The 27,492-nt window shown below is 43.6% G+C and overlaps 1 protein-coding gene and 1 non-coding gene across 2 annotated transcripts in view; both read left to right on the top strand.

Annotated features, from left to right (window-relative positions):
* The window catches only part of SWAP70 (switching B cell complex subunit SWAP70), an 87,307-nt gene extending 68,064 nt beyond the window's left edge, over positions 1–19,243 (top strand). Inside the window, exons 8-12 of the mRNA XM_053560084.1 lie at positions 5,943–6,050; positions 8,312–8,478; positions 13,974–14,172; positions 15,242–15,338; positions 15,675–19,243. Of these exons, the coding sequence (XP_053416059.1) occupies positions 5,943–6,050; positions 8,312–8,478; positions 13,974–14,172; positions 15,242–15,338; positions 15,675–15,781 (678 nt within the window). The 3' untranslated portion in view covers positions 15,782–19,243. The remainder of the gene's footprint in view (positions 1–5,942; positions 6,051–8,311; positions 8,479–13,973; positions 14,173–15,241; positions 15,339–15,674) is intronic.
* LOC128566178 (U7 small nuclear RNA) lies at positions 14,481–14,542 on the top strand. Its single transcript, XR_008374468.1, has one exon. It is a non-coding gene; the product is annotated as a U7 small nuclear RNA (small nuclear RNA).
* Positions 19,244–27,492: the final 8,249 nt, after the last annotated feature.

The raw sequence follows: 27,492 nt of genomic DNA, 5'->3' as shown, positions 1-27,492 counted from the left end.
AGATCAAAGACCCTTTGTGTTCTCCTGTGCAAAACCTTTGCCCTGGGATGTGGGGTTAGCTCATAGTCTAAGACCCCACTTCCGTTTGCAACTGTAGAAATGTCACAGTGTGTGCTGAACTTGCTCTGAGTAGACTCATAAGTAAAAATTAAAAAAAAAAAAATACTTTTGTAACTTTAGGAGCCAGGTGGGCATACAGTCTTAGCTGTTGCTATGGCGTACTTTCTAAGAGCTGCTCCTCAGTTCGTACTGCCCTTCCCTTATCACTCTTGCATCATGCCTCCTTCTGCTGTAAAATGTTTTCTTTAAAAACTCCCTTGATAGGGTAGGCTGAGAACCTGCGGTATATGATTGCTAGTTCTTCCTTCCACCGTGCACAAATCAGAAGTGGGTGTGATGAGGGAGGTGGCGCTTGGTATCTTTTGTAATAATTTATTAAAATTATAAAATAGCTTAAAAAAAAATTATAAAATAGCTTATGCCTGTAGAAGATAATATGAAATATGTGTATACAAATAATCATACAGTGAATACCTATGAAACTGCTACCCAGATTAAGATAGAATATTGCCAGTATCTTTATTTGAGAAGGTCTTTATTTTTTTCTTTTAATTTTTCACATTTATAAATAGTGCTGGCACAGTGACACGGGCCTATAGTCCCAGCTGCTCTGGAGACTGAGGCAGGCAGATTGCTTGAGCCCAGGAGTTTGAGACCATCCTGGGCAACATAAAGGAGCCTCATCTCAAAAAAAAAAAGAAAAAATACCTGTAGTCCCAGCTGCTTGGGAGGCTGAGGCAAGAGAATCACGTCAGCCCAAGAGTTAGAGGTTGCTGTGAGCCGTGTGACGCCACGGCACTCTACCCGAGGGCGGTACAGTGAGACTCTGTCTCTACAAAAAAAAAAAAAAGAAAGAAAGAAAAAATAAATTTATAAATAGTAAAACTATATATATTTATATATAGTTTGATGAATTTTTACATGTGCCTAGATTCTTGTACCCATCACAGGCAGGACATAGAACAATGCTAATACTCCAAAGAGTTATGTCATGTTGCTCCTTTGTGTTCAGACCTTCCCCTCATTCCTAACCCTGATCTGTTTTGTTTCTATATTTTGCCTTTTCCAAATTGTCATGTAAGTTGCATCATACAGGATATAAATTTTTAAGATAGATTTTTGACTTGGCATCATGCATTTGAGATTCATCCATCTACTGCCCTTTTAAACTCTTAAACTCTGCCTCCCCAGAGCATGTAGGGCCCTGTTTTATGTAATGTGAATTCATGTCTTGTGTTGGCAAGTTAGAGGTCTGTCTAGATGTCTAGACAGCTCTCCTGCTGCCTAGATTTATAGAATTATCTAATTGACTGATTTGGGATTTTTGAATAAGTACTGGAAAATTTTTATAGATCCCTTAATAATTTCTTTTCTTTTTCTTGTCAATAAATACAATTTTTCATTGAAGCATTCTTAGAAAAATATTGCTTAGATGCATTTTTTTAATCACCTCAAGTTAGGTTACATGTCTATGAGTAGACTTGACAGGCCTCATTTTAATCAGAAGAAGTAATAAAAAATCATAGTAGTTTTAGGCTGAGCAGCTCATGCCTGTAATCCCCGCACTTTGAGAGGCCAGGACAGGAGGATCACTGGAGGCCAGGATTTCAAGGTCAGCCTGGCCAACATGGCAAGAGCTCATCTCTACAAAAAAATTTAAAAAATTAGCTGGGTGTGGTGGTGAACTCCTATAGTCCTAGTTTACTGGGAAGACTGAAGTGGGAGGATTGCTTGAGCCTAGGAGTTTGAGGTTACATTGAGCTATGACTGTGCCACTGTACTGCAGCCTGGGCAAAAGAGGGAGCAAGACCCTGTCTCTAAAAGAATAAAAAAAAGGGAAGAAATCATGGTAACTTTTATAAATTAATAGATTTACTTAAAGGGTTTACCTTTATTTTTAATTTTTATTTAAAAATCACTTGAATATGCTCAAAATTTTTTATATTTTTACATATAAAAATATTTTTTTAAAAAGGCATTCCATGGAAAGATTTCTTCCCACATCTTTTCTCCTTTCTAATTCCCACCCCTTGTCCAAAGTGAGCAAACATGAACATATGTTCTTATTTTCCCATTTGTTTAAACACGAAAAAATACACACCAACCTCATTTTTCTGCATCTAGTTTATTTTAGTTAATGTATTTATGAAGTCTTTCTTTATCAGTCAGCGTAAAGAAGTCTTCTTCATTCTTTTTTTTTTTGGCCGGGGCTAGGTTTGAACCCACCACCTCCGGCATATGGGACCGGTGCCCTACTCCTTGAGCCACAGGCGCTGCCCTTCATTCTTTTTTTTATGGCTGTATAATATCCTATTGTATGGCTGTGTGATTACTTTATTAATCATTCCCCTGTTGAACTTGCAGGTTGTTTTAATAGGCAGTGCTGTAGAGAATCATACATGTACCTGTGCCATTGTATTTGTGTTCATACATGTTGTAATATCTCTGTAAATTCACAGAATTGGGAATATTAGGCCAGAAAGTGTGTACATCTGTAATTATAAAATCCAGGTTGGTAGAACAGCCACAATCTTGAATGTTACTAGTCACTATGCTAAAGGGAAAAGCGTTCTGAAGTTTGGCAGTGAAGTGCTCCAGCTCAGAAGTGTCACACTGCAGTTTACAATATTTTTGCCAGAACTAGTCACATGTTTCTGATGAGAAGTCACCTGCCCAGCTTACTGGAATTCCCTAATGTGAAGTGAATCATTTTTCTTTTGCTGCTTAAGATTTTATTTTTGTCTTTGTCTTTCAACAGTTTTACTGTGGTAGTCTGTTGGGTGTGGATTTCTTTGTGTTTATCCTAGAGTTCACTGAATCAAACTGGAGAAATTTAACATTTCTTTATACATTTTTTCTACTCCTTTCTCCTCTCTCTCTGATACTTCCAGTATGCACATGTTGGGGGACATAAAAATGGCATCACACATTTCTCTCAGGCTCTGTTCATTTTTTTCATTATTTTTTCACTCTGTTCTTTCGATTGCATAATTTCTTTGAATTGACCTTTGATAGATTTTTCTTGTAGTCCTAGTATACTGTTGAGTCTTGCTAGTGAATTTTTTGTTTCAGTTACTGTGTTTTTCAACTTCAGAGTTTCCATCTGGTTCTTTTTTTTTTTTCTTTTTGTAGAGACAGAGTCTCACTTTATGGCCCTCGGTAGAGTGCCGTGGCATCACACAGCTCACAGCAACCTCCAACTCCTGGGCTTAAGCGATTCTCTTGCCTCAGCCTCCCGAGTAGCTGGGACTACAGGCGCCTGCCACAACGCCCAGCTATTTTTTGGTTGCAGTTCAGCTGGGGCCGGGTTTGAACCCGCCATCCTCGGTATATGGGGCCGGCGCCTTACCGACTGAGCCACAGGCGCCACCCATCCATCTGGTTCTTTTTACAATTTCTTTTTGTTGAGATCCATTTATGATAGAATGGTGTCTTTCCTTCCATTCTTCTTTAGGCAGGTTTCCTTCAGCTGTCTGAAAATAATAGTGTTTTTAGCAACTACTTTGAAGTCTGTCTGCTAACTCCACCGTCTGGGCCTCTTCAAAGGCAGTCTCTGTCATCTGCTTCTTTTCTTGTCTTTCTTCCTTTTCCTCTTTTTTAAAGAGATGGGGTCTTAATTCTTGCTCAGGCTGGTCACACACTCCTGAGCTCAAGGGATCCTCCCACCTTGGCCTCCCAGAGATCTAGGACTACAGGCATGAGCTGTCGTTCCTGGCAATCGCCTGCTGCTTTTCCTGTATATGGATTATACTATTTTATTTTTTTTGTATGTCTCATAATTTTTATGTTGAAAACTGGACATTTTAGATAATGTAGAGTAGCAACTCTGAGCATGTGCTGTGATTTTAGCTGCGCTCTCTTTGAGTGTTTTTCTTTTTTCTTTCTTTCTTTTTTTTTTTTTTTTTTTTGCAGTTTTGGCTGAGGCTGGGCTTGAACCTGCCACCCCTGGTATATGGGGCTGGTGTCCTACTCCTTGAGCCACAGGCGCTGCCCTGAGTATTTCTTTTCCTGCTCTCTTTTTACTTTTTTTTTTTTTTTTTTTGCAGTTTATGGCCGGGGCTGGGTTTGAACCCGCCACCTCCAGCATATGGGTCTGGCACCCTACTCTTTGAACCATAGGTGCTGCCCTTTTCCTGCTCTCTTATAAGCAGTCATCCTCTGTTGGTATCACACCCAGCTGTCAGTTTCACTAATTATAGTTGATTGCTTTGTTGTTTTTCACAATGTCCTAGAGTAGCAGTTCTAAACCTGTGGTTGCGACCTATATTAAAGGGCCGCAGCATTAGGAAGGTTGAGAACCACCGTCCTAGAGCCTAAATTGCCCCACAATCTGATATCATTTAAATACAGGCTCACATATAGTCTTTAAAGCTAGTCTTTAAGACCTGTTCCTATTACCTAAGATCTTATCTTAGCCATCTCTTTCCCTGGTTCTCTGTCAAACTTCTGTGGCTTAGTTTCTTTCTCTTGTGCAGTACCAACCTCCTCTTAATTCTTTGCACCAGAATCTCTGTTGTTTTCAAGAGTGTCCTTAGGTTTGTACTTTCTCAGACTTTCAAATAAAGTCAGTTCTCTTGGGGAGAGCATCAGAACCTGACTTTCTCCCTGGGCAGAACCTCTGTGCAATGTTCTGGAGCTGTGGGTAGGCACAATAGTCTGCTTTTCTCCCGGAGCCTGTCATTAGGTAGAGGTGATGGTCTTTGGTCTTTGCCACCTGCCTCTCCCTGTGTGCAACTTCTGCTTCCCAAGTGAGTTGGGACAAGAGTGAACAGGATCAATGTTCTCAGCCTGTCATACCAGGGGTAGAACTTCTGCCCTGTGAGTGAGGGCTAGTTGAGGAAGGCAGCCTTAGATCTCTCAGCCATCTGACCTGCAAAGAGTTTCTGCAACATGGAACTGGGGAGGATGAGAAATACCGGTGGTCTTCCCACTCCAGGAAGATACTGTAGCCCTAGATGCCTATGAGCTGAGGGGAGAGGGAGCCCTTGTTCTGGGCTCCATCTGCCTGGAGCGGAGTTTCCTTCTCACTGACATTGCAGGGAAGGAGAAGAGAGGACATGGTGCCTCAGATGCCATAGATGCTGCTGTTCTCACAGAGATTTAGTAGATTTTCTCAGATAAATGTTCTCCATGTGCTGTATGCCCTTAGGATAATTTCTAGAGACTTTAAATAGTTTTTTAAAAATAATTTATACCAGGGCAGCGCCTGTGGCTCAGTCGGTAAGGCGCCAGCCCCATACACCGAGGGTGGCGGGTTCAAACCCGGCCCCGGCTGAACTGCAACCAAAAAATAGCCGGGTGTTGTGGCAGGCGCCTGTAGTCCCAGCTACTTGGGAGGCTGAGGCAAGAGAATCGCTTAAGCCCAGGAGTTGGAGGTTGCTGTGAGCTGTGATGCTACGGCACTCTACCGAGGGCCATAAAGTGAGACTCTGTCTCAATAAAAAAAAAATAATAATTTATACCAGTTATGGTTTCACTGGGGAAAACGTCTTGGAAGTCCTCATGCCACCCTTCTGGAAATTGAGATCTGCTAAAAGTTTTAAGGAATAATGCATAAGATGACAAAACTGTTAAGGAAGGAGCTCCAGAAATAACTCTCGAACCTCATGAATGCAGTTATGAATGAATTTAATTCAGTGACTATACTAAGTTTGTCTTTGTAAAATTTTGCTCAGGTTTATCAATAGTCAGTCATTTACTAATTTGTGTGTTGATTTGACAAATTACTGGAATGGAATTCTAACAGAGCTGCAAGTTTTTATTCTGTCTTTATTGAATGTTGAGACTTGTTTGGCTTCTTCCACATTTTTAAATGTGACCATCTCTCTCTCTCTAATGTACTTCCACTCTAACAATCTGTGGATTTTTTTTTTATTGGGTAGAAACTGGAAGAAGCAGCGTCTCGCGCAGCAGAAGAGGAAAAGAAACGCCTTCAGACTCAAGTGGAACTGCAGGCCCGGTTCAGCACAGAGCTGGAGCGAGAGAAGCTTGTGAGTGCCACATGGCTGGGGGAAGCTGCTGGTAGCTCACAGAGCCAGCCAGAGTTGGGGACGGGGAAAGGGCTGGGAGCAGCTGCAGTGAGGCCATCTCATCAGCTTGGTCCTGCCACTGACTTGGAGTGGGCTGTTGTGAAAGTTATGTGTTGTTCATTCATTCGTTATCTGTTAATGAGCACCTTCTATATACCAGGCTTTGTGCCAGAGATGTAAAAGACATAAACCTTATTTTCAAGACATCTAAATAGAAATTTATGCAGTGGGGTGATAAGTGCTTGGTTAGGGTGACTGTATATGTCCTGGGTTGTCTTAGACATTCCCTGTCTTCCTGGTATAATACTTATTAAAATCTCTTTCATTCTTCCAAGAGTTCTGCTTTGGAAAATAAATGTTAGGGGCCAAGGGAAAACTTCCATTTCACCTTATGAAAATTCACTAGAATCACCTGACTAAAGGCAGGTTAACCAGAGAAAAGGCATACAAATTTATTTATTTATTTATTTATTTTTGGCCAGGGCTGGGTTTGAACCTACCACCTCCGGTATATGGGGCTGGCGCCCTACTCCTTGAGCCACAGGCGCCACCCCAACGTACAAATTTATTAATGAATAAAAAGGGAGAATCACCAAGTGACAGCCCTCAAGCCCTCATTGGGCTTCAGAAGCTTATATACCATCTTGAGGTTACAGAAAGAATCCGGACTTGGATTGTGTCAACATAGGTCATGGAGGGGGCCTGGCTGCAAAGGTGGCGGTGGTATATAGATGAAATTGCACAGGCAGCACCCCTCAGAATAGGTGGCAAATGTTTCTCTGAGATCTTTAGAATGTCAGACTCTTGGTTAATCTTTCCTAGATCTGGACAAGGGAAGGCCTCAGAGGATACCTAGCTGCCTCAGTGCAGATTTTCTCTACAGATGCAAATCTCCCCCACAAAAGACAGCGACTTCTGTTTGCAGGCCATCTCAAAATATGTCAAGGAAGTATACTTGGGGTGAAATATTTTGATTTCCTTCAATAGCTATGGAAAAAGCAAGCATTGGTTCCATGGCATTTCTCCCCTATAATGAGCTAAGTTGGGGAGAGTGTTCTGAAATCATAAGAACACCTGGATCCTGGTTTGCTGCTCTTGGTAGCTCTGACTCATCTTAGAACAGTGGTTCTCAACCTTCCTAATGCTGCTGCCCTTTAATACAGTTCCTGTGGGTCATGACCCACAGGTTGAGAACCGCTGTCTTGGAGGCTCCTATCCCCAAGAGACCCCAGGTTCAGGTTGCTTTAGATAGTTAGCTGATTAGTTAGAACACAGATCTTGCATTGAGTGATGCTGCACGGGAGAGCATCCAGCGCTGAGCCCAGTGTCTAAATACACATATGCATGTGACATTTCATTTAGTCACCTTTTGTTGCTTAGAGTTGAAAGAGGCATTTTTGTGTTATGAGAGAAAAGCACCTGGAGGAAGGCAGGTGTGATGTCAAGAAGGTCTGGCTCATTTCCTCTCTACCCCTTCTACTGAGCACTGGCTTTCTCTGTAAACGTGGGATGAGCATACAGTCTCTCATGACTCTTACGAGGATGAAGTGAGCTAATGCAGGCGAAAATATAAATAGCAAAGACACAGGCTCACATGTATGGTATTATATTTAAAATAGCCTTCTCTTTTGATTTTTGAGGCAGGGGTTCAAAACTCTTTAACCCAGAAGGGAAGAAAAAAAAAAAACCCGTAACTTGTTAAAACAGTACTTGAACTGTCTGAGTTTCTGCAGGTGTCCTAGAGAGGAACAAAAGGAGAAGTGGCGGCAGCCAGGTGAGCACAGGAGGAGTCTCTTATAGGCTGTTCTTTCCTTTCCAACACTCTGGCTGCTCTGCCTGGGAAAAGATGTACTGCTTTTAGAGAAGACTATGTTGGTGAAGAGGTTGTGGCTTTCAGATAGAAAAGAATTTAAAGAGTAATTATACAGGGGAACTTTTCTTTCTTGACTCAAGTCTTAAAATATGGAATGGAAGGGATAGAAAATAAACCGGGGCAGGGATCACAGCATCCTAGGTTGTAGTTTGTTTTTCCCAGACTCTTTTACTGTTAGTATTGGGTGTGGTGCTCCCCAACTCCTGCATCTTTTGTTAAAGGATTAAAGGCCAGGGCCTTATCATCCTGATGGGCTATTGAGGGCTGCACTGGGGCTGTGGAGGGGGAGGGAGGGGGTTTCCCTGAGGAAGACATCTGTGTATTAAACATGACTGTTTTATACCATCAGATCAGACAGCAGATGGAAGAACAGGTTGCTCAGAAGTCCTCTGAACTGGAACAGTATTTGCAGCGAGTACAGGAACTTGAAGACATGTACCTAAAGCTGCAGGAGGCTCTTGAGGACGAGAGACAGGCCCGGCAAGATGAAGAGATGGTGCGGAAGCTTCAGGCCAGGTGCCAGATGGGTTTTCAGCCTTTGCCTTTATGTCCTTTGCTTGGGCTAATGCACTTTCTCAGAAGGACTAACACTCTAGTGGAGAGAAAGGAGTGTCTCGCTTGAGGTGTTGTCCAGATTGGCTAGACCCTGGGGACTTGGCTGGCTGGGTATTTCTTCTCATTCTAGGGCACTGAGAAACCCTTGCTTTGGGCCTAAAGAAGGGCTTTATATCTATATTAGAATGGTTTGGTGTCTGTCCACAGGCCTAGGATCTCCTGTGGGAGAGAACTTAGCTTCTTTAACATGTTCCAGCCCAGAGAAGGCCTTTGGTGTGGAGACAGGGGCATGCTCAGGCTGGAGCTGGAGCCACATTTTGGGGATAAGGAGGAAATAAGCTGTTTGGTTATTCAGGATTAGTGATATTCTTTCGATAATTACCACTTGAAATCCTAGTTTTAAAAGTTCTTTTGAAATCTATAGATTTTCTTTTCTTTAGAGCTTTTAAAGTCAGGTTTATTACTTTTAACAGTCATGTTCTCTGATAAGAACTCTCAATTTGGGGCCTTCATACCAGCAGGGAGGACAAAATGAAAAGACACGAAAGGGAGAATTGGAGCTTTTCTCTCCCAGCTTCTATCTTGCTGCCCGATTTGCATTCTTTAAAATGGGAGGGAAGCAATGCAGATATACCTGGGCTTTGAGCTGTGACCCCCTGTTTGGGGGAGCAGTTCTGAGATAAGCCTGGGTAGATTTTCCATGGCTGTCATTTTATGTGTGGAACAGCAAAAGATGTTTGTTTAATCCTTAGGTTGGAAGAGGGGAAAAAAGGGAGTCTTTTTTAGTTGTATACTTTGCCAAAAGTGACTTTTTTAGTTGTATACTTTGCTTCAAAGATAAATTAATTTGGTTCTGAAGATTTAGATTTTATTTCTTTTTTCTTTTTTTTTTGTCGGGACAGAGTTCTACCCTATGCCCTGAGCAGAGTGCAGTGGCATCGTAGTTCACGGCAACCTCAGACTTACAGGTGTTGGCCGTGGTGCCCAGCTGAGTTTTTCTATTTTTTTTTTTCATGAGCTGGGGTCTCGCTCTCGCTTAGACAAGCCTTGAACTCCTGAGCTCAAGCAATCTTCCCACTTCAGCCTCCCATAGTGCTGGGATTACAGGTATGAGCCAATGTGCCCGGCGAAAATTTAGATTTTAGGCTTGGCACTCATAACACAGTAGTTACGGCGACAGCCACATGCATCGAGGCTGATGGGTTGGAACCTAGCCTGGGCCTGCTGGGGAGGCTGAGGCAGGAGAATCGCTTAAGCCCAAGAGTTTGAGGTTGCTGTAAGCTGTGATGCCACGTCATTCTACTGAGGATAACATAGTGAGACTGTCTCAAAAAACCCCTAAAAAAATAAAGAAAATTGAGATTTTATTAAGGAAAAAATTATTTTCTAAACAGAAAATTAAGTGCTTAGCATGTTGGCTGGCATGTATAGGCCCCATAGGTGTGTTTACTGTACTGTGGTGTTAACCAGGTTCTTCGAAATACCTTCCATTGCCATTGGGTAGGGATGTTAGCAGATCCACTAAATGGGAAGGTTTGCCTTCCATGGGACTTCTAAAGAGTGGCATTCTGTGTAACACTACTCACCTTTTGAGCTGCTCGATAATTTGTGCTGTGTTAGGTGTTGGTAGATTGTTTTTTTTTTTTTTTTTGAGACAGAATCTCAAGTTGTCACCCTGGGTAGAGGTGCCGTGGCGTCATAGCTCATAGCAACCTCCAGTTCATGATCAAGTGATTCTCTTGCTTCAGGTTTTCTATTTTTAGTAGAGATGGGGTCTCACTTTTGCTTAAGCTGGTCTCAAACCTGTGAGCTCAAGCAATCCACCCACCTTGGCCTCCTACAGGGCTAGGATTATAGGTGTGAGCCACCGTGCCCTGCCTGTAGATTGTTCTTAATGCAGACAGATGAGATGTGCTATGTGTATTACATCAGTTTTGAGGTGGTGATGACACAGCAGAGATTGGATCACAAAGGGAACCAGATAATATACTGAGGTATCAGTTATTTATTTATTTTATTTTTAAAAATTTATTTATTTTTTGCATTTTTGGCCAGGGCTGGGTTTGAACCCACCACCTCTGGCATATGGGGCCAGTGCCCTACTCCTTTGAGCCACAGATGCTGCCCCAGAAATATCAGTTATTTAGTCTTTAGAGAATGAGTGATGTTCTGAATAAGGGACAATTTTTTAATCAAGCCACTTGTTTTTAACCAGTGATATATACCAGAATCAAATTAAAAAGCTTTTTAAAAATTAACTAAATCAAAATATCTGTGGATAGGAGCAAGACATGAATATTATCTTAAAAGCTCTGGCTAATTATTTTGTACACTCTTATTTAAGCAAATAGCAAAACAGTTTCAACCTTTTGAATGCAAATATAACTACTATATAAATCTCTGCTTCAGCAGTATGAAAGTATTGCACAAAAATTTAAGTTTTTCTGGATGTACAAAAGGCCCTTTTATGAGTATAACTATTTTACTATCCCAAATTATTTTTCTTAGTGTTTGGAGCTTGAGATGGGCAAATGTGCTTCCTCTAGTGGTTATTTTTGAGTGAAGTGAGTTCTGTCGTTCCCAAAGCTGAGCCTGATTCATAGAGGCATTCTTTCAGATTGGCAAAAGGGGCTTGCCTTTTGCTTCTCAGGCTAGGCCTTTCTGGGTAGGAGAAAACAAGGAAGTCATCATGAACTTGGGTTAGAAATGTTGACATTAATGAAATGAAATAATTACTTAGGCCAGAGGGTCTATGTAAAGGCTTTTAGTTAACTCTTCTCTGCCCTTTTTTTTAAAGCATTAGCAAGTCATTCTTGGAATATTTGACATCTCATTATTCTTCTAAAGGATGGTTCATTCTTTGTCATTGTGAAATTTCCTCAGAGATAATTTTTATAGTAAATTGTTTAAATATAAGAATTTGACTTGAACTATCTGGGTCTTGGGATTTATGTTTTTCATTAAAATTGAAAGGTTTTGACCAGGCACAGTGGCTCACACCTGTAATCCTAGTACTGTCTGAGGTCAAGGCAGGTTGGACTGCCTGAGCTCAGGAGTTTAAAAACAGCCTGAGCCAGAGCCAGACCCTGTCTCTAAAAATAGCTGGGCGTTGTGGCAGGCGCCTGTAGGCCTAGCTACTCGGGAGGCTAAGGCAAGAGAATTCCTTAAGCCCAAGAGTTTGAGGTTGTTGTGGGCTATGGCACCCTGGCACTCTACCAAGGGCAACAAAGTGAGACTTTATCTCAAAAAAAAAACAACAACAACAAAAAAAGACGGTTTTTTGTTTTTGTTCTTTTGTTTTGATGTGTAATCCTAAAGGTTATCTAGCCTTTTTTGATGGGAGCTCAGGAGAAAACTGTTTATGTAACATTCAGAAAACTCAGGTTATTAGAAAGAAGGTTCTTGAGGCTGAGTCATAACGTGTGTCATTATAACTTTCATCTACTTCGGTTCTGTAAGGCCCAGAAGCATACCTTTGTCATGTCTGTTTTCTCGGCAACTAGTGTGGTGCCTGGCACATAGTAAGTTCCCAAGGAATATTTTTTGAATTAATGAATGAATCCAAGTTCTATTCATTGGGGCCACATGGAACAACAGTCTCTCTCCCAGGTGATACAATACTTTCCATGTATTTGAAGGCACTTAGAACTAGGTTCTGCAGTGAGGTCTGGATGTGATTCCCACCTCTGATACTTCTAGATGTGTAACTTTATTGAAGTTATTTCACTGCTTTGCATCTTCAGTTCTCTATCTGTAAAATAAGGGTAATTGCCAACCTTGTGGGGTTGTTGCGAAGATAAAATGAAATGACGCATGCCAAGTGCCTGGCATTTGTAGTCACTCAGAGTGTTTTTCTTTGTTCCTTTATCTTATTTGCAGATGGAGATGATAAATAATGTATAGAATGTCAAAAATAAGCATCAAGCTGGGCACGGTGGCTATAATCCCAGCACTCTGGGAGGACGAGGCAGGTGGATTGCTTTAGCTCAGGAATTCAAGACCAGCCTGAGCAATAGTGAGACCCGGTCTCTGAAACTAGCTGGGCATCGTGGCAGATGCCTGTAGTCCTAACTCCTTGGGAGTCTGAGGGAAGAGGATCGCTTGAGCCCAAGAGTTGAGGGTACTGTGAGCTATGATGATGCCATGGCACTCTATCTCAAAAAAAAAAAAAAAAAACCATTCAAAAAAGATATTGACAGGTTGCAATGATGCTTTTAAACCAAGAAGATAATTTAAAATATCAGCAGAACAAGTATAGGATCTAGGAGACTTGGCTTAATAGCAATTCTTTTAAAAAGATTTAGGGTTTGACTTCTGTGATATAGTTGCCAGCAACCTCATATACTCTCAGGCAGCCTTAATGAATTTGAAGTGTCCGGGGCGAATGAGGTAATAGAGCCACTGTAATAATGAGCTGTTATTTCCTCAGCGTTTACTAGGTGGTAGGCATATAAATACCTTACATGCATTATCACCTGTGATCCATCAATAAACCTTTGGTAGTTGGTATAAAGCTCAGGCACAGAGAGTGAGGCACTAAAGTCTTTGGTCAAGAGTCTTGTTTACAGACCAACTTGTCTTAGCTAAAGCAATAAAAAATTTATTGGAAAGTTCTTTTTTTTTTTTTTGGTAGAGACAGAGTCTCACTTTATTGCCCTCGGTAGAGTGCGGTGGTGTCACAGCTCACAGCAACCTCCAACTCCTGGGCTTAGGCAATTCTCTTGCCTCAGCCTCCTGAGTAGCTGGGACTATAGGTGTCCACCACAATGCCCAGCTATTTTTTTGTTGCAGTTTGACCAGGGCTGGGTTTGAACCTGTCACCCTGGGTGTATGGGGCCGGCATCGTACCCACTGAGCCACAGGCGCCACCCTATTGGAAGGTTCTTAAAATAGTTCACCATTTTCACAGAAAGGCAGGTGGCTAAGCCTTAAACACAGGTGGAATCCAGGGAGGATGAGTAGCCCTAACCACTGTCCAAACTTGGCATGGGAAAAGTCCACTGGATGCCATGAATGGCAGTGTTGGGACTGGGGATCAGGTGTGTCTGTGGGAGCTTCTGACCCTGAATGTTGCTGCTGCCAGTAAGATACTTTCTCCATCATCTCTGCTTCTGTGTCAGTTGATTCAAAGTCAGAGTACAGAAGGAACTCATGCTTCCACCATGTCCCAGCTGGCAAGGGGCAGAAGGGCAGGTGTCTGGTGTGTGGATTCTACAAAGCTGTAGTGCAAAGGTTATTTCAACAAAGGGTGACACTGAGAGAGTTTGGAACAAAGCACATGAGCCACTTTACCAGCTTTGTGAATGTGACCTCCTCTGGTTCCTCATTTTCTCATAAAATGAGAAAGGGGGATGAGATGACCTCATCTATTTGCCTGTGTAAAGTGCCTCTCTCACCTGCTGGGTTGGAAGGTGACCTGGGCAGGATCTGATCCTGAGCTCTCTTCCCCACTCAAGGTTATTGGAGGAAGAGTCTTTGAAGAGGGCTGAACTGGAAAAGTGGCACTTGGAGCAGCAGCAGGCAATTCAGACAACTGAAGCGGAGAAGCAAGAGTTGGAGAATCAGCGTCTTCTGAAAGAACGAGCCCTTCAGGTGGCCATGGAGCAGCTGGAGCAGCTGGAGTTAGAGCGGAAGCAAGCGCTCGAGCAGTATGAGGTAGTTAAACTGGGCCATGCAAATTTGTGTGTTTAAAGTCAATGTTTTTTTGCAGTTTTTGGCCGGCGCTGGGTTTGAACCCACCACCTCCAGCATATGGCGCCCTACTCCTTTGAGCCACAGGCGCCGCCCAAGTCATTTTTTTTTTTTCTTCCAATAATAGGATGTTTGCTTAGCTGTCAGGATGATGCTAGAGTAACAATTTCGCTTAGCTGTAAGAAGAGGGAGAGGAACTTTTGACAGAAGTCAGTCGAATCAGGAGACAATTCACACAATAATTTGAACTGGGAAGTTTAACATAAAAAAATTAATGTTATAGCTCCTTTAGAATTTATCTAGCAAGTTTTTCAGTCCTCACCAGAAGACCCCCTACTTCACCCCCAAATTATTAACCATAACACCTACTAAGCTGTAAACTTGAAGAATTCAAGAATGGCAGATGTAGGACACAGCACGGCCTGTAGGACTGAGGCAGTGATCCAAGGAAGGAACAAATGTAGAAGAGGGTCCCCGGCCCTTTAACCCCAATGCTGTGATCTAGACCTCCTTGGAGAGAGCCCACAGACGGCAGAACTCACTGGGAAGCCACCCTTCAGGAGAAGCTACAGAAACTCACTGTGGGTGAGCACTGGGAGTGTCCTGAGTGCCACAGGAGCCAGCCCAGTGGAATTGGGAAAAGTCCCTTTAGCGCCCTCTACTGACAAAGCTTAAAGCTACTGCCACCTAGTGAGGGAGAATGAGGATATCAGCAGGACAGCGCTGGGAGGATTTGGAGCAGAGGCCATAAACTGTACCTGGCACAGGACGTCTGTTCATCTGTTGGTAGTGTGCACATGGTGGAAGGACAGGCTTCGGGATCAGACTGTCTGGACTCCGATCCTGCTGTTTCCTCTGTGTGTGACCTCTCCGAACCCTAGTTTGCACTCTATATAGTGGGGGATAATAACCATTAACTCCTCAGAGTGGCTGTGAGGACTTAGTGAGATAATCTACCAGCATACAGTAAGTGCCCAAACATTGTTATTTGGTTCTTAAACTCTGCGTAGTCCAAAATCCAATTTTGTTCCAGGGAGTTAAGAAGAAGCTGGAGATGGCGACTAATAAGACCAAGAGCTGGAAGGACAAAGTGGCCCATCATGAAGGATTGATTCGACTGATAGAACCAGGTAACAGACTCTAGAAGTAATCATATTTATTTTTAAATTTATTTTTATTTATATATTTGAATTATACTTGGGGGAAAAAACCATTTTTAGCCCAAATATTTAAAAACTAACCTGTTGAGGGTACATTTCTGTTGAATAAATTGCCCTCTACTAGGAAGGGGGGCCCAGTTAATCCCCTCTGTACACATCTTCTGGTTGTTTTAGTTGGTAATGACACTTACGGACATTCCTTGGAGAAGAAATAAAGTAGAAATGCTACTGTTTTTTCTGTGGAGAAATGGTAAAGTATGCAGAAGAATACTTCCTATTTAAACATGTTTACATGTTTGCTCCTAGGTTCAAAGAACCCTCACCTGATCACTAACTGGGGACCAGCTGCTTTCACGCAGGCAGAACTTGAAGAGAGAGAGAAGAACTGGAAAGAGAAGAAGACCACAGAGTGACTGTATGTGGCGCAAGTCACACTGGTTGTGTAGATACTTCATGGCAGGAGAGCTTTATGCTAAAGACAAAAGAAATGGGCTTTGCTGCTTCTAACTCTTCTTCCTTCAGTGGCTCTAATGGGGTCAATATCCTAAAGAAGCCTTCCTATTTATCTTCCTGAAAAGAAAAAAAGGCAATTTTGATTGTCATGCTCTTTATTTTCTCCGAAAACTTCAGCTTCTGAAAATTACCTGTTAGTTCTGATTCTTCTGTGTATGAAGCAGTTTATAGATAGCACAGTCAACTCCTTCACCTGCAGTACCGGAGGGAGTGGGTGACATAGGTGCTCAGTACCACTGGACAATCAGAGTCTCTTGGGACTGGGTGTCAGGTTTTCCTTGGGCAGCAGGTTTGTTCTCCAAGTGCATGTTTCAGACTAGTTTGGCCATTCTGCTTGCCATTCCGTGCCAGCTGACTTGAAACGCGTTTGACCAGGTCAGGCAGCCACTGCCATTTCCTGGATCACACTATATATATTATATTATAGTTATGACTTAGTAAGTTTCTTAGCTCATACTAAGAAACATCTTCCTTATCCTTCATAAACTGGCATGTATCATTCCCATCTCCTTCCTCCTCACCTCAAAGGAAACATCCCTTTGCTCATTACCTAACCTAATTTTTCTCTCTTGTTCTCTCCCTGTAGCAAATGATACGCTACCAAGTATGTGCCAGGCTGTGAGAGGATTCTATTAAGTAATAAAGAAGCTAATTCGAAATAAAATTTGGATAATTTATAAAGCAGGTTCTATGCACACGGGCAGTGGGAGTTGACTGTCTGCTAGACTCAAAACGTCATGACGATAGTGACGTGTCATTCTATTGGCTGAGCCGTGATGTCGGCCTTTGTCAGTGGGTGGCTTTTCTGCTTCTTCTCTTCCTCCATGGGCAGTGACAGTGGAATATCCTATAAATTGGGATCATAGTTTCTGTGCATCTGATTTGAAAGGAGTATTGAGGAAGGTTTTTCATCTATGATTTCGTATTGTATTAAGAATATTATTTATGAGATCAAGCCTTCCAACACTACTTACAATGTATAAGCAACGGTAGTAACTCCATGGACAGTAATAATGCTTAAAATTGTAAATAAATTTGGGGATAATTCAGTTGTTGCTTTAAAAAAAAAAAAAGGCAGCAGAATTCAGTGGACTAATTAAAGTCTTTCCCTGTCTACAAGTATTAAATGAGGACAGAGGACCTTGTGTGTCCTTATGCTAATGTTTGCATAAAAGTAGTAAGGAAGCTATTTCTAAAAAGATGGCCACGTCTGAACAGTATGGTTTTAGAGATTTCAATGTATGTATTTATTTACAGGAGAGGAAACTGGAATGTAATCCCATAAACCACCACCTTTTATGACTGGAAAACATTTGCAAATGAAAAATTTTAGAAATTTATCTTAAGGTTTTTTTGCTGTTTAATAAAAATGTAACTTTTGGGTGGCGCCTGTGGCTCAAAGGAGTAGGGCGCCAGCCCCATGTATCAGAGGTGGTGGGTTCAAACCCGACCCTGTCCAAAAACTACAAAAAAAAATAAATAAATAAAAATGTAACTTTAATGTTTTTATAGTTGCCTTTATAAAGTTTAGATTATTATGTAAAATGTCTTTGTTTCATGTACCCTCAAAATTTAGCAGCTAATTTGGGTGCTGGTTTCTGCCCAGCCATTTATCAGTATTATGGTTTTATTTAGTAGCTGGGAGGTATATTAGACCATGACCTGGGTGAGAAATGGAACCTTCCCTGTGGTTTGATTACACATCACACCAGAATAAGGAAAAAATACAAAAGAAGCTGATGTGAAATCCATGAGGTAGAGGAAGTATAGGAGACTAACAGCCTATGAAGGGTGGTGGTATAATATGTGAATTTCTACTTTGCCACATACCTTCGTAGAATGTCCTTCCTTAAACCTGGCTTATTCCACTACAGTTGAAAACATGACCTGGAGCTTACAGGCTCTCCTGGACCTCACTGTGTGGCCCTGGGACATCCGCCTGAGGACTGGGCGCTTTCTAGCCTCCTGGGGCCCTTGGCTTGACCAAGCAGTTGTACATGGTTGTGCAGGTGGTTTCTATTCAATGCATTGTGTTACTGGTTTACAGCTTCACTTCAGCGGCCCTATCTCTAGGAGGCAAAAATCCTTTTAAACAGTGCCTTGGCTAAGATGGGTACTTCATGAATCAAAGTACAGAAATGAACTAAGTCAATCCCATTTGGAAGGATACTTTGATGCTAACTGAATTCTTCCTAATAATTAAAATGATGTCGACTGTCAAAGTGCTGATAGAAGCCATGGTGGTCTTTTGTAATTACTGTACAGAAAATTTCAGAGTGATTGTCATAATCAGGCCTTTAATAAATAGGGAGGGATATAATCATTTATAGGAATTATGCATGAAAAAAGTTTTAAAAATGTATTTTTGTGATATGCTATGTTGAGAGGAAACCAAATATTTATACTTCTCATTCTTATTGAAACATTGTACAATGTAATATGCTCAACTTGACTTTTTTGCTAATTTTTCTAAGATATATTAAAAATGTTTTGTATTTTTTTTTTTTAGCACATAAGATAGACCCAGCAAGAAAATTAAAATTCCAGAACAACATACATTTTAAACTGTCTGATTTAATAAAACAACGGGGTAAAGTTGTGTCTATGTATGTGTATTTTCATATAATGAGACAGACTTTAGGGACATTTCCTGAAAAAACTGGGTTTGGAGTTTAGACCCTGAGAAGTTAGCCGTGGCCTTATGTTTGGTGTTTGAGTCACTAATGTGGGCAAACCATGGCTGATGTGTCAGCTCTCAAACGGGAACTTGCAAAGATGATTTCTCCCTCATGGTTGCTGTTACCTCCAGACCTTCTTACCTCTGTTTCCTGTGTTTTCTTTTTATGCCTTTTAGTTTTTCTTTCACCAGAGTAAACAGTGTGGTCTCTTTTGTTTTGGTTTAAGTGGTTACAAGATAAAACTATTGTGGACTAAGGGGCCCACTCAGTCCAGCTTGATTGTATATTGGAATGCTGATCTTTCTCTGTTAGAGGGAAAGTGGGCGAGAGAGAACACTAACTAGTTGGTGTTTTTCAAAGCTATTCTTTTCTCTATTTCAGTGCTTCTCAACCGTTGGCAATTTTGCCCTCCACCAGGGGGCATTTGGCAATGTTTGGAGATGTTTTTGGTTAATACAACCGGAGAGAGCTTTACTGGCATTAAGTGGGTAGAGGCCAGGGATGCTGTAATTCATCCTACCATGCACAGGACAGTTCCCAGGAACAGAGAACTATATGGACTAACATTTCAACAGTGGGTGGGGCTGAGAAAACCTGCTCTACACAAAAGCAAGTTCTGTTATCCCGAACATAAAAGGCTTCAGGAGTTGACTGACCCTTTTGGTGTAAATGAGGTGCACCTGGAAGGGAGAGGTCTGCTCTGTGAGCTGGCAGAGAGCAGGGGGAAGGAGCTTTGCATACCAAGCCTGGGGCATTGTGCTTCAGAAACTTCTGTGTAAAGGCCTTTCTTCATAGACCCGCAGGGAATGGCTTTGGATATGTTAAAAGATTTTCTGTGCAGGGTGCCAAGGCAGGATGTGTAAAAGGTGCTGAACTTCCACCCATTTCACCTCATGGGTGGTGAAACACAGGGTGTGTCTGTTGGTACAGTCAGCATCTGGTGAAGAATAAATTTTCAGATTTACTGTTCACGTGGTGATGGACCCTATACAGCACTGGTGCTTATTCTATCTGGCAAAGCCTTAATTGTACCTTCAGGATAGTGCCAGCCTGGCCCAGCTGCCCGAGTGGGGCGAGAATCAGATAATGAGGTCAGGCCATGTTGAATTGTGGAAGAGACACCCCACCAGTGCAGAGGAGGTGCTCAAAATTTATTGAGAGAGTCATTCTGGGGAATACTTTATGGATTATTTCTTTTCTCTCTTTCCCCCTGTACTACCATCCTTATTTATATATTCAATTTGAGACCATAAAAATCATTCCTTACCTTTGAGAAACTATTTGGCCATATCTACTAAAGCTAAAGATAACACTTACCCTCAGATCTAGCAGTTCCACTCCCAAGAAAAACGAGGCCTAAGTCCACTAAGACTTACATAAGAAGATTCACAGCAGCTTTGAATGGCCCCAAACCAGAAACAACTCAAATATCCATCAGTAGATAATAGACAAGTGAATTGTGGTATATTCAGACAAAGGATGTGATCCTTAAAATGAACATACTACTGAGAGATGCAACAAAGTGGGTGAATCTCACATACCTTATGTTGAACAAAGAAGCCATACACAAAAGAGCATATACTACATGAGTCCATTTCTATTAATTTCCAGAATGCAGAATACTATTCTGTGGATTTAGAAGTGAGAATGGTGGTTACCTAAGGTGGAAGGGGGTGGGGGTTGACTGGGAAGGAACACAACTGAACCTTCTGGGTGCTAGAAATGGGTGATGGTTATGTATGTAAAAATCTGTTAACTTTACACTCAAGATTAGTGCTGTTTACTGTCTAACTGCACTGCCTCTAGAATGCTCAACCTGGCTAGTCCCTAGAGATCAGGTAGTCCCAAACCATTCACTTTGTAGAGGAGCAACTAGAAAGGGACATACCAAATCCATGCTAGAATTAATTCCTGACCCTCTTCTAGGATGCTGTTCATTACACCATCCACCTTCTCTTGGGTCCTTCATTATATTTTGGTGTCAAACATTTTATTTCTGTGTTTCTCTCTCCCGTCACCCAGCTAGTCACCTCTACATGCAGGGGAGGGTGCTGGGTCTAGTCCTGTGCTCAGCTTCCACTGACTCTTCCGAGGCTGCTGAGTCTTTAGCATTGGGTAGTGGGTAAATCTGTGGTAGACACTAAATTCCATCTAGGGCTAGACTCAGCCTCCTTTTCCTGTTTGACTACACAGACACAGTCCATGGTCTCTTAGGATTGGGTACCCACAGGAATGCGGACCTCCCTCTGTATTTATGGCTGAGGAGAGGAAAGCTTTGTGAACTGAACATCTCCCATTCTGTTCAGTCCCCAAGCCATACAGCCTGCCCTCCCTACCTGAAGTCCCCCTTTTCTGTCTCATTTCCACCACCCCTCCCCTTTGTGCTTGGACCAGCAGCCCACACAGGTATCAGAAAACAGCTTCCCTGAGACCCACTTCCTATGTTTTTGCTACGTTTTCTTTATGCTGCTGTCAGGCCCATCCCATCCTGGGCAGCTCCCCTAGGAATACTGGCTGCCCACAGGCTGGTTGAGGGGCCAGAACTGCTCCCACCTTTGCGCTCATGGATCCTCCACTCCCCTTGAAGTCCAGGCTGGTAAGAGAACAGCCTCACTGTCTAACTGGGCTCACTCTGTTCCCATTTGGAAGGCATATGTGTCTGAAATACTTAAAAAGAACACAGGACCAGGCCAGGAGGCTCACGCCTAACCCTTGCCCTCTAGGAGGTCCAGGAGGGAAGATCGCTTGAGGTCTGGAGTTCAGAGAGAGACCCAGGCTTAGTAAGAGCAGAAACCCCGGCTCTATGAAAAACAAAACAAAACAAGAAAAATCAGCCCTTTATGGTGGGCACCTGTAGTCCTAGCTATTCCGGAGGCTGAGGCAGGATAATTGCTCGAGCCCAGGAGTTGGAGGCTACTGTGAGCTGTGATGACACTACTGCCCTCCAGCCAGGGCGAGGGAGGAAGATCCTGTTTTGTAGGGTTTTTTGTTTGTTTTTATCTTATCACCAAGGAATACAAACATACCCAATGTAGAATATTGAGAAAAACGGGATACGCAAAAACAAACTGCCCTGCTAGAATGTCACTCTCCAGAGACAACCCACTAGGATTTCCGAGCGCAGCCTTCCCACATTCCTACATTCCGACCTACAGTTACGCGAAACAGGAACACGTGGGTCCCTTACCCGCCGTCTCACCATCCTGAGTCTTTCTGGCAGGTCCTCAAATGGCTCCAGACCGGGGGTGGGGGGACAAGTGGCTCTCACCTTCCAGGGAAACTACCTGTAACGCAAACCTCCGCGACCCAGGATGACCCTGGGCTGGGAAGGTCAGAGGCTCAGCGGAGTAGGGGGCGCCCCCGGGCAGGGGGCGGGGCAGGTCTGCGCACGCGCCCGGCTGCGGGCGAGTAGGCGCGGCCGCCAGGGGGCAGGCGTGCGCCGCGTCCGCGGGTTCCAGTCGCAGGCGCCGAAGCGCCGCCTAGGAGCAGTCTGACGTGGTCTCTTTCTGCCTTCCACAGATCTGAAGGTTGGCGTGATTTTCCTAATTTACAGATGCGGAAAGTGAGGCTCAGGGAGCTGGGCAGTTGCCCAGGGGTACTCAGGCATTGACTACTCTGAGACAAAACCCAGATGTCCTGACTGAGGCCTCCCCGCGGGAACCGCGCGCGCCAGCCTCGCCCCTTCCCAGGCCCCCCAGGGCCTCCCCTCCCGGCCCCCGTGGTCATGATTACGGGCACGCATACCTACACTCGCTTGTCCGGTCTGGGTGAGTGCCTAGGACAGGGCCGCCCTCCCCAGGACGCCTTTCGTGGACGGCTGGGGCTGGAGGCGGCCTGTTGGGACGGGCTGGGTGAGGAGGGAGGGAGGGGGAGCAGCGGCCAGCTCCAGCAGGCAGGGGCCTGTTTCCTGACTCGTTTGACCCTGGCTGTCCCTGCGGAGGCCCCAGCAAACCCAGCAAGGTCATCTAGGGCGAAATTCCAGCCTGAGGCCTGAGCCCTGAGTACTGACTTCAGTTTTCCGATAAGGCTGAAGAAGGGACACGGAGTGTCCTCCCCTCAACCGCCTCTGTCAGCACCTCCACTCTCGTGAAGCCTGTGCTGCAGACAGCCTGACTCAGAAAAGAGACAAAGATAGACTTGGACAGATAAAGTCAGAGACAGTCAGGGATAGAGAGAGGGGCAAGGAACCCAGAGGTGAAGATGGGGCAGGAGCCCAGAGAGTGGAAAGTTCCCTGAAGTGTGCTTGCTAAGGCTGCGACTGGGCTTCGGTGGGGTTGGGACAGAAGGGTTTTTCCGAGCGGGAGATAAATGGATTGGGCTGGCAGCCTGGAGGCCATAGCTCTGCCCCTCTGGGCCTGGTTCCTGATGTGTGGGCACAGGGGCTGGTGATGAGAGGTGACGGTGGAGCAGAAGTGGAAAGTGCGGTCTGCACGTCCAGAAGACAAGACTGGAAGTTGAGAGAGGCAGGGTGGAAGCTATACCTGTGACAGTCAGCAAGCAGGGGACCCAGGGCCAGACACAGCTGGGCCTAGACTGGGAAGTCTCTCCCGCTACTGCAGCTCCCTGGCAGGACTGATTCCATGCACACTCTGTGATAGAATGTTTGCACCCAACACTGGCTATTTGGCTTGGCAAGTGAGCAAGGCCATAAAGTCACAGCTGGCCTGTGGGCTCCCAGTCACGATGTGCAGCTGAGTCACAACCACTTCCCCCATCCCCTGGGGAGCAAAAGCCTGTGCTCGTGCCTGCACTCAGACACATGTCCACACAGGTACCCACAGATGCCACTGAGTCATAGCTACCTCCTCAGAGAGCACGTGCCTGCAGACACTTGCACACAGATATCCACATTGACACTATAGACACCTATTTCTGAGTCACTGTCACCAGTGAACCCAGAAGGAGGGCACCCAGAGTATGTTCTGCCATCCTTGTTTAGACACAGATACCTATATACATGCATCTCCATGGATGTGCCCACCATACCTCCTATTGTATCTGTCACATCATCCTGTGACTCAACAAATATTTGTGTAATGAATAAATGAATAACAAACGAATGCATGAACAAACAAGTGAAATCGTGAGTGACAGCTGCACTGCTCGGATGCTCAGTAAAATTGGTTGGGGTGGGTCTTTTGCTGTTTCTGTAGGGAGTTGTCCTGCTCCAAATATAGCCTTTGTGGACAGGCAGGGAGCCAGGGTTGCCTCCCAGCCTGTGACTTCACTGGGCCTGTGGCCCAGTCTCTGAGGACTTGAAGAAAATTAACAGAGACAAGGCCCCAGCTTTCATAGCCAGGGCTGAGCTGTGAGACTGGAGTTGGTGGGGGACTGTGTACTCTGGAAATACCATTTGTAGGACAGAGGGCTCTGCAGGTGGGCCTAGAGAGGACTGGCTCTGGGTTGGGCTTTCTGGGAACTCTCTGCCCCATGGCTTGGGCAGAAAGTGCAGGAGGAATGGCCCCATTTAAGAGCTGGGGCAGACAGTACCTGGGCCAGCCTGGTGGTTACAAAACCGATGGCTCCTACTAGATCGTCCCTTGTCTGGGCAGGACCTGCCCTTCTAGACTGGACTTGCTCCCAAGATTGCTCCCCTGTCTCTCATTTGAATCTTCTTTTCTTGAGCCTCTGTCCCCTTTCGTAATTTATCATCTAGAATATCATCATCCAATATTATCCCAACTGGACTTTCTATCTTTAACCTCCTTCCTCTAATATATCTTGTTCACTTAGACACACTTGTTCACTTAGAACAAGATATATTAATATTAATAACTCCTCTTTCCTCTAATATATCTTGTTCACTTAGAACAAGATAATATTAATAGCTACCAGAGTTATTTTTCTAACATGCAGATCTGAATATGTAATTTTTTTTACCTTCCCCAGCTCCCTAGTGTTTAGCAACAAAGTTAGATTGTCATTGCCTCAGCCTGGTTCTGAGACCTTCATAACCTGGCTCCACTCCAGCTGGATGTTTTTGGAGGGTGACATGTAGAAGGATAGTTGTTTGGTTATAGGGATTGATGGATGAAATTTATGATGATGGATGCTTGTAGGAAGTAATAGACTAGTGGTCTGTTTGATCTGTAGATGGATGATTAGAAGTACAGATGGAAGGTACCTAGAGATGGATAGATGGATGGATGGTTGGAAGGATACTGTTCAAGATTATTTTTTGTTGCAGGGAACAAAGAAACCAAGTGTTTTTAGGGGAGAAGAGACTGATTGTGAGAACCTAATAGATAACCTTGCAGAAAGTACTGACATTCAGGCCTTGTGAAGATTGGAACTGGACAGTCGGGAATGGTGGCTCTTCTCTCTATCACCTGAGGACCTCATGGTCCTTCCCTTCATTTTTTCTGTGTAGTCATTCCTCTCTAACTGGCTCTTTCTGCTTGGATTTCCTCCTCATGGCCCAGTAGCCTTCCTCTCAGCCACTCTTATTCCTTCCACAAGTTTTTGCCCAGGGCTTATTCATTTGCCTATTTGTACCTCAACAAAGCTTCTATGTGCTGAAAATGTACAGCAAACAAAACAAAGTTACTACCTCTATGAAGCATACTTTATAATGGAGAGAGACAGATAGTAGGCAGTTACTGTATGTGTGAGGTGATGATAAATACTATGGAAAAAACAAACCAAGGTAAGGAGTGTGGGAGGTGCTTAGGGGGGTTGCTGCTGCATATAGGATGCTTAGAAAGGGTGTCCCTGATACAGTAATATTTGAGCAGAGATCTGAAAAAAGTGAAGGAATGAGCCGTGAAGATATCTAGGGGAAGAATGTTCTGGGAAGAAGGTATGGCAAGTGCACTGGTCCTGAGGTGGAAACTCTTGGCATGTTTGAGGATTGTCACTTGAGGCCAGTGTGGTTGATATAGCATGAACAAGGGGGAATGTATTGGAGATGAGGTCAGAATGAAAGCAGAGGACAGATCATGAAGAGTTTTGCAAGCCATTGTGAGGACTTAGACTTTCACTCCAAGAAAGAAGAGAAGGTGCTGGAGTATATTCAACAGAGAAGTGACATGATCTTACATTTTTAAAAAGGCCACTCTGGCTGCTCTAAATGAGAATATACTGAAGAGAGCAAGGCTGGATTATAAGCAGGGAGACCAGTTAGGAGGCTACTACAGAAATCCAGATGAGCTTGAACCAGGGTGGCAGCGGTGAGGGTGGTGACAAGTGGTCCCATTTAGGATGCATTTTGAAGGTAGAGTTACCAGAATTTGCTGATGGATGGGCTATGGGTGTGAGAGAAAGGAAATTTAGTCAAGGTTAACTAAGGGTTTTGGCCAGTGTAACTGCAAAGACAGAGTTCCTGTTTCTGAAGAAGAGGAAGTTTTCTGTTTTGAGAGGAAGGGATGGAGGGGTGGGAATTTAATTTTAGTCATTTCCAGATTATGATGCCTATTGATACACAGGTGGATGGATATATAAGTCCAGGCTTCAGGAAAGAGATCTGAGCTGGAGTTATAATTTAGGGTTATCACCATCTGGTTGGCATTTAAAACCAAGAGATTGAATGATATCATTCTAGGGAGAGAGTGTAACTAGAGAAGAAAACACGTGTGAGGAAGGACACTGGGGCCCATTCTAGGGTAGAAGTCTAGGAGAAGAATAACAACAGAAGGAAACCTAGAAGGAGGGACTAGTGTGGTTGGAGTAAAGCCAAGAGACAGGAGAGTGAAGCAAGAGGGAATGAACATCGTCAAAGCTGCTGGTGGGTCAGGTCAGATGAGAATGGAGTGAATGGTTTGGTAGAAGACCGTAGCAGTCCTTTAGTTCACTCTCTCACAACCAGCTTCCGTGTGGCTTTCCCTCAGGTCAGGTGGCCTTGCTCAGATCCGCTGTGGTATTGTTCGGCTATCTAGTGGGCCCCTGCAGCAGAGGCAGCTGACTTGCCCTGGAGAAGGAGGGCCTCATGCAGGGATGCAGCGACACACCCAGCCACCCAGGCATCTCCTTTTGAGCTACAAGGTAACTCTGAATCTCACTCTTTCAAGGCAGAGACACACAGCAGGCTTAATAGTAATAGCTTAGCATTGTTCAGGAAAGAATTGGAGCTTGAAGTGACCTGACTTCTCAATAATACCTAACATTCATACTCTTCAAGGAAGAGAATGTGTATAATTGGCGAAATCTGTTAAAATCCGATATACACAACCGCTTTGGGCAGAGTTTTATGGCAAGCTGTTGAGGTTAGATATGTAGGCATGCATGTAATAGATCTCCATCTCTGTAATGTTATATAATCTATGCTTACACGTATGTAATACACACAGAAGCTACTATATATACACACACTATATATAAAATATTATGTAAAATTATACACATATATACACACACATATGTAATTACCTTTAGTTGAAGAATCCCAAGAACTAGCCCCTGGTATAATTAGGATTTCCCAGGGGAGAACTGATTTCCCTTAATATACATGATACGATTCTGAAGCATTATGCAGAAATAAACGTTTGTGTCCATTTTCCTCAGAAAGGAGAGGTGGGTGTGGTGGGTGTGGTGGGTACGAGAGCTTAAATATTCTTCTCTAGTGTAAGTGGGTTGTGAAGGTCATGAATAGATGACTAGGTATGTATGAATATGAATCAAGGAATATTTAGGATGATGAGCTATCAGAGAGATGAGGTGGATGGACAGAATGTTAACATGGAGGGTTGATAGCCTGCCCAGAGCCAGGAGTGGGCCTTCAGCAGACCCTGATTCTACTCACACCTTGATCTTGGACTTCTCTTTCTGTTATTTATAAGCCACCTACTCTGTGGCATTCTGTTCTAGCAGCCCAAATTAAGATAGATGGTTAATTTGGATTGGGAAATGGTTAAAATGTGTGAGTTTCAGGTTAAAGGATGGACAGCAAATGGAGAGGTGGATGGCTTGATACCTTATGGAGGTGGTGACTCAGAGTC

This window comes from Nycticebus coucang, chromosome 14, assembly GCF_027406575.1.
Source record: "Nycticebus coucang isolate mNycCou1 chromosome 14, mNycCou1.pri, whole genome shotgun sequence".
In the NCBI taxonomy this organism is placed as follows: domain Eukaryota; kingdom Metazoa; phylum Chordata; class Mammalia; order Primates; family Lorisidae; genus Nycticebus; species Nycticebus coucang.
The sequence above is the reverse complement of the archived record's forward strand: the minus strand, read 5'-3'. Positions and strand labels throughout refer to the sequence as shown.